The 7,022-nt window shown below is 48.2% G+C and overlaps 1 protein-coding gene across 1 annotated transcript in view; it reads right to left on the bottom strand.

Annotated features, from left to right (window-relative positions):
- Window positions 1-871: 871 nt before the first annotated feature.
- Window positions 872-7,022, bottom strand: part of LOC106993973 (uncharacterized) — an 8,704-nt gene continuing 2,553 nt past the window's right edge. The window contains exons 5-6 of the mRNA XM_077982323.1: window positions 5,157-5,321; window positions 872-2,297 (exon numbers count right to left, since the gene is read on the bottom strand). Coding sequence (XP_077838449.1) covers window positions 5,267-5,321 — 55 coding nt within the window. The 3' untranslated portion in view covers window positions 872-2,297; window positions 5,157-5,266. The remainder of the gene's footprint in view (window positions 2,298-5,156; window positions 5,322-7,022) is intronic.

Below are 7,022 nucleotides of genomic sequence, written 5' to 3'. Positions count from 1 at the left end.
TTTTGCATTTGCTGCCATGTTGCTGGGTCACATTTGTGTACAACTTTCTATTTTCCAGAGAAGACTGTCATCTCCACAAGGACAGAAACTGTATCTTATATGATCGTCTCCATTGCCACACAGCATCACATTTAGGATTCTATACAGACAGAAGAATGAACAAACATTCATTGTGACCAAGTAAGGTGGCTCCCATGCCTGTAATCCCAGCACTTTGGGAAGCTGAAGAGGATCGCTTAAGGTCAGGAGTTCAAGACAGCCTGGGAGACATAGTGAGTCCTTGTCTCCACAAAAAAATTTAAAAAATTTGTCAGGCATAGTGGCACACACTTGTGGTCCCAGCTACTTGGGAGCCTGAGGCAGGAGAATCACTTGAGCCGTGATGGCGCCATTGCACTCCAGCCCGGGCAACAGAGCAAGACCCTGTTTCAAAGAAGAAAAAAAAGCTTTCTGCATTAAAAAAAAAAAAAAAAGAAGAAGCTCAGAAGTTAAATGACTTACTCACAGGCATAAGGTTACTAGATCCTAGCACTGAGCCTGATTTGTAATTGTTATTTCCTTAAATGGTCATCGAATGAGAAATGAATGACTGCATGCATGGTACATGGCACTGGGTCTGTCTGGTTCCAGAGCACACAGTTTCTCCAGTGTAGCACACAGCTTCTCAGTGATTTTAGCTGGGGAAAGATCTCCATGGGAGATGTGGAGCTGGCAGAGCTCTGTCGCCTCTGGCTGTCCCTCCCCAGTCTCAAACTCCACCCTGTAGTTAGCACCTCAGGCATCTGAGCTTGGGAGTAGAATCCCTGGTATTCACAGTGACATAATCACCTCCTCGCTCCAGGCTTTTCAGAAGCCAGTCCAGTCACCTTGGTGTCTTTGCTATTTAGAGATTTATTGGGAGGTTGTCTGGTTCTATCCTGAAACCCTCAGGGGGAAGGAGATAGCATTACCTTTTATGCCTCTGCCTCTCAGCCTTGACTGAGCTCCACCAAGCAGCCTAACCCCAATCCCAATCTGTCCTGTAATTTCCGTTTCTAAAATATGAGCCATCACAGCATTTTGCTGCTGCCTCTAAAACATGAGAGGCTGAGACCCAGCTACTTGGGTCTTTGAGAGGGGATTGTGACGGGCTTCATTGGATTTCAGAACTGAAAAGGACCATTGTGTTCATTCGGCCTCACCTCTTACCTGGTGCCTGAAAGTCTCACAATGTCTCCATCATGCTTAATCTCTGCTTAAAGCCACTTGGGACTTGCCCCTTTGGGAAACTCCCTTAGACCTCTTCTTCCCTAACTTGAGCTCTGATCTGGCTTCCGAACTGTCTCCTCTGATGGAGGTTTGCCCTGCGAAGCCATTTCTTTTCAGCGTGGACTTTGCCTGCAGAAGAGCCAATACGTTTCCATGGCAAGAATGGGTTCGGCATTTCCCCACCTCTGCTTTCTGCTCAGCTAAATCTTTCTGCTTTGGAGGCCCTTCTGGTCTCTTCTCTGACTTCCCGCGTAGGTCTGGGTGGGGAAGGGGAAGACGCAGAAGGAGGTTCAAATTGGGAGGAAAGATCCCTTTACAGAAGTGTTTCTGATGTTCATTTGTCAGGGGGATGTTTCCTGAAGAAAGCGCCCTTGAAGGCCATGTTTGTTGTTGTTTCAAAATCTTCCCTGCAGGGGCAACACTCAAATCTGAGCATCACCAGCTGTGTAGTGAGGGGCTCATCTGTCAGCAGCTCCAAGGCTCTGCCAGCCTGTGATGACAGTCAAGGTGGGGCACGGGTGACCTCCAGAACTAGAGGTCACGGTCATTCCTAAGCTTGGGATTTGAGAGGGAAGAAGCAGCTGTCCAACTCTCCTTTCAGTGGTTTTAATTTCGTCCTCCAGTCAGGCGGAGTGGCTCATGCCTGAAATCCCAGCACTTTGGGAGTCAGAGGTGGGAAGATCCCTTGAGTCCCGGAGTTTGAGGCCAGCCTGGGTAACACAGGGAGACCCCATCTCTTTAAAAAAAAAAAAAAAAAAAAAAAAGTCCTGTCCTCACAAAGTATCCAAAAGCTCAGAGTGCTAGGTGCTGGTTCTTTCTTCACCCCTTTCCAAACTCTGTTCCATCTTACTTCTTTTCACCAGACCCTCCTAAGTGTTTCAGTTAAGGAGGCTCCTGGGGCTGGTTCTCCTGTTCAGGTTCCTGATCTCTCCATGACTCCAGTCCTTTGGATGGAAGTGGAGTTTAGCAGTCCACACAGGTGAACACCCGCCATGGTGATCTCTCATTCCTCTTGCTTCCTCCTTCCTTCATGTTATTTTATTCCTGCCCTTTAAAAATATTTTTTATTGATTATTTTATATTTACAAAAGCAATTTTTGATGCACATAGAAGACTTAAAGACTCGAAAAAGTTCTCTTAGCACTCCCTCAAAATTAAAGTCATTCTTCCACTCAAAAAAAAACCAGTATCCGAGCTGGGCGTGGTGGCTCATACCGATAATCCCAGCACTTTAGGAGGCCGAGGTGGGTGGATCACAAGGTCAGGAGTTCAAGACCAGCCTGACCAACAAGGTGAAACCCCATCTCTTACTAAAAATACAAAAATTATCTGGGTGTGGTGGCGGGTATCTCTAATCCTAGCTACTCAAGAGGCTGAGGCTGAGGCAGGAGAATCACTTGAACCCAGGAGGCGGAAGTTGCAGTGAGCCGAAATGGCGCCACTGCATTCCAGCCTGACCAACATGGAGAAACCCCATCTCTACTAAAAATACAAAATTAGCCAGGCATGGTGGTGCATGCATGTAATCCCAGCTGCTTGGGAGGCTGATGCTGGAGAATCGCTTGAATACGGGAGGTGGAGGTTGTGGTGAGAGGAGATTGCACCACTGTACTCCAGCCTGGGCAACAAGAGCAAAAACACCATCTCAAAAAACAAACAAACAAAAAAACAGTATCCACATTATGGTTATGTCTGTCTTTTCTTATAATATCCTCTCTTTAGAGATATACCTAAACAACTTTTTATCTTGGAATCATTTTAGATTTATGGGAAAACTGCACAGATAATACTAAGTTCCCACATGCCCTTCAACCAGTTTCCCCTAATGTTAACATCTTACGATACCATATTACAATGATCAAAACTGCAAAATTGGCCAGGTGTGGTGGCTCACGCCTGTAATCCCAGCACTTTGGGAGGCTGAGGCAGGTGGATCGCTTGAGGCCACGAGTTCAAGACCAGCCTGGCCAACGTGGCAAAACCATCTCTACTAAAAATACAAACATTAGTCAGGCATGGTGGTGCATGCCTGTAATCCTACTCAGGAGGCTGAGGCACGAGACTTGCTTGAATCTGGAAGGTGGAGGTTGCAGTGATCCAAGAATATGCCACTGTACTACAGCCTGGGTGACGACAGAGTGAGACTCTGTCTCAAAAAACAAACAACAACAACAACAACAACAACAAAAACTGAGAAACTGGCCAGGCCTGATGGCTCACATCTGTAATCCCGGCACTTTGGGAGGCCAAGGCAGGAGGATCACTTGAGCCCAGGAGTCTGAAACCAGCCCTGGCAACATAATGAGGCTCCGTTTGTACAAAAAATGCACACCTGTAGTCCCAGCTATTCAGGAGACTTGAGGTGGGAGGATCGCTTGAGCCTAGGAGGTTGAGGTTGCAGTGAGCTATGGTTGTGCCACGCCACTACACTCCAGCCTGGGTGACAGAGCAAGACCCTGTCTCAAAAACAAAAACAAAAACAATACTGAGAAATTAACACTGGCGGCACTATTTATTAAACTACAGACTTTATTCAGACTCCACCAGTTTTTCCACTAATATCCCTTTTCTGTTCTAAGATCCAATCTTGTTGCATTAGTATATATATAATTTAAAATAAAACGTATATCCCACTGTACACCATTTTGTTGCTGGCTTTTTCCACTTACTAGTATACCATAAAGCCAGGCGTGTAATCCCAGCACTTTCGGAGGGATGGGATCCCTGTAATCCCAGCACTTTGGGAGGCTGAGGTGGGCAGATCATTTGAGGTCAGGAGTTCAAGACCAGCCTGGCCAATATAGAGAAACTCCATCTCTACTAAAAATACAAAACCTAGCTGTCCATGCTCCCTTGAACCCGGGAAGCGGAGGTTGCTGTCAGCTGAGATAGGTCACGATTGTGCCGAAAGCGAGACTCTCTCTCAAAACAAAAAAAAAACCATAAACATTTCCCCAGGCTGTTAAAATTATTATTATTGGGCCAGGCGTGGTGACTCACACCTGTAATCCCAGCACTTTGGGAGGCCAGGGCGGGCGGATCATGAGGTCAGGAAATCGAGACCATCCTGGCTAACAGCTGAAACCCCATTTCTACTAAAAATACAAAAAAAAGTGAGCTGGGCGTGGTGGCAGGTGCCTGTAGTCCCAGCTACTCGGGAGGCTGAGGCAAGAGAATGGCATGAACCTGGGAGGTGGAGGTGGCAGTGAGCCAAGATCGTGCCATGCCACTGCACTCCAGCCTGGGCAACAGAGCGAGACTCTGTCTCAAAAAAAAAAAAAAAATTTTTTTATTTTTCTTGAGGTGGAGTCTCGCTCTCCATCTCAAGAAAAATTGAGTGCAGGCTGGAGTGCAGTGGCACGTTCTTTGCTCACTTCAACCTCCATCTCCCAGGTTCAAGCAATTCTCCTGCCTCAGCCTCCCAAACAGCTGGGATTACAGGCTCCCGCCACCATGCCTGGCTAATTTTTGTATTTTTAGTAGAGGTGGGGTTTCGCCATGTTGGTCAGACTGCTCTCGAACTCCTGACCTCAAATGATCCACCCACCTCTGCCTCCCAAAGTGCTGGGATTACAGGCGTGAGCCACCATGCCTAGCCTATTAAAATTATTCTATGCCATCATTTTTAATGGCAGCATAGTGTTCCATTGAGTGGATTTGCCATAAGTTGCTTAGCCAATGGCTTATTATTCTACATTTAAATTGTTTCTAATTTTTCACTATTATAAGGAATGATGAGATGAAAAACTCTTCCACACTTCTGATATACACATCTCTGATTATTCTGCCACCAGAGAAATTCCAGAAATGGAATTGCTGTGTCCCGGGGGGCTCATCCCTCCTCCTTCCAAGTCCACAGCCAGGATCTGGCCCTGCTGCTGGCCCTTATGCCTGAAGAGACTGCTCACCCTCATCCTGAGGCAGACAGAGGAAGGAGCACAGAGAGCTCAAAGTGGACCACCGGCCCTGGATGATGGAGATGGCAAGAGACGGGAACAGCGAGGGAACTCCAGGTCCTTTATGACCTCTCAGGCTTCCATGAGGCCAACCTGATGCAGCTGGGTATCTTGTCTCTGTGGAATGAGAAGGATGCTTGCTCTTAGCCCAAGGACAATGAGGAGGGGCTGTGTGTGGGGCCGGGGCAGAGACTGCTAATGCATTTTGCCAGCATCTTTGGTTTCTCCAATATCCAGCTAGACTATTAGCAGTTCCCCAAGGATGGCCTTGCTCCTCACGTCATCCCCCATTTCCTATAAATGGGAAGTGGCTGGGGAGTAGTGTGTGTGTGTGTGTGTGTGTGTGTGTGTGTGTGTGTGTGTGTGGTGGGGGAGGGAAGAGAGAGGAAGGGAAGGGGCCGTGGTGGTTTTCCTCCAGCTGACCTCATGGAGAAGTGAGGCCCAGAGAAGTTGTTATTTGCCCAGAATGCCACAGCATCCTAGAGAGTAGTATGGGTTTTCTCTGAGGCTCTGAAGTCACTGGCCAGGCTTGCTGAGGGACTGCTGCCTCTGCCTTGTTTCTGGGGCCCAGAGACTGTTTTTTCTGTGTAATCAGGGGCTGTCGGGGAAGTAACTGGCCTGAGGAATTGCCTTGTTTTTTTTTTTTAGACGGAGTCTTGCTCTGTCACCCAGGCTTGTGTGCAGTGGCATGATCTCAGCTCACTGCAACCTCTGCCTCCTAAGTTCAAGCCATTCCCCTGCCTCAGCCTCCCCAGTAGCTGGGATTACAGGTGTGCACCACCACACCCACCAAAGTTTGTATTTTTAGTAGAGACAGGGTTTCACCATGTTGGCCAGGCTGGTCTCAAACTCCTGACCTCGTGATCTGCCCACCTTGGCCTCCCAAAGTGCTGGGATTACAGGTGTGAGCCACCACACCTGGCCAATTGCCTCCATTTTATCTGAAAATGGTACCCATCTCTTGGGTTATCCTAAGGATTCAATGAGTTAATACGCACAAAGTATTTAGAAACAGTGCCTGGCACAATTAGTAATGGTTAACTATTATTATTATAACATGAGGCTACATCAGCAGAAAGAGGGGGATTTTCAGAGCAGAGAGCCCTACTGTACCTTGTATTGGGTGGGGCCTGGCCAGCGCATCCACCTGGTTTGGTTGGGGGGGTGATTGGGTAGGGCCCAGGATCACTATGGGATCCAGGCTGTGTGCTCACTTCCCTGAGCTCTCCTTCCTCATCCCCTTGTCACAAGGCATAAAGCACAAGGGCCCCTGGAAAGAAGTGGTGGGAGGCAGGAGGAAGAGGGGGGCTGTTACTTGTCTGTGGTGGGACAACTCTCTCATGTTCCCCGTGTTCTTTCCCAAGCCCGCAAAATAACACCGTCCACTCTCTCCTGGCTCTGTAATTTTCCAGCTGACCTGAAATTTCCCCTGACTCCTGACCTCTTTCCTGGAGGAGAGGGGACACCAGCTCAGAGACCCTGGACTCCACCCAGGTCTCTCTGCTGGCCATAAGAGGGTATGCCGAAGACTTTGGAAAGCCATCGCTAGGAGGGTCCCCAGGTAGAGGCGTGTGTGCTCCAGGGAGGCAACGCTGAGACAGTTTTCAAGTTAAACTTGTTTAGTGACTCAGAAGGTAAATTCTTGATTTTTCTCTTCTCAACTCTCTCTGGCACCTGCTCTCTGTTCCCCACTACCACCAGGTTGCCACTGTTTCCCTCTCCCTTCTCTATCTCCCTTTCTTCTCTGCCTCCCTCTACCTCTCAATGGAAGGTGCCCTTAGATCATTAGGCTCACTCCCACTTACAGAGGCCCAGAAC

Source organism: Macaca mulatta, chromosome 1, assembly GCF_049350105.2.
Source record: "Macaca mulatta isolate MMU2019108-1 chromosome 1, T2T-MMU8v2.0, whole genome shotgun sequence".
NCBI lineage: Eukaryota > Metazoa > Chordata > Mammalia > Primates > Cercopithecidae > Macaca > Macaca mulatta.
This window is presented reverse-complemented; position numbering and strand designations above follow the sequence as displayed.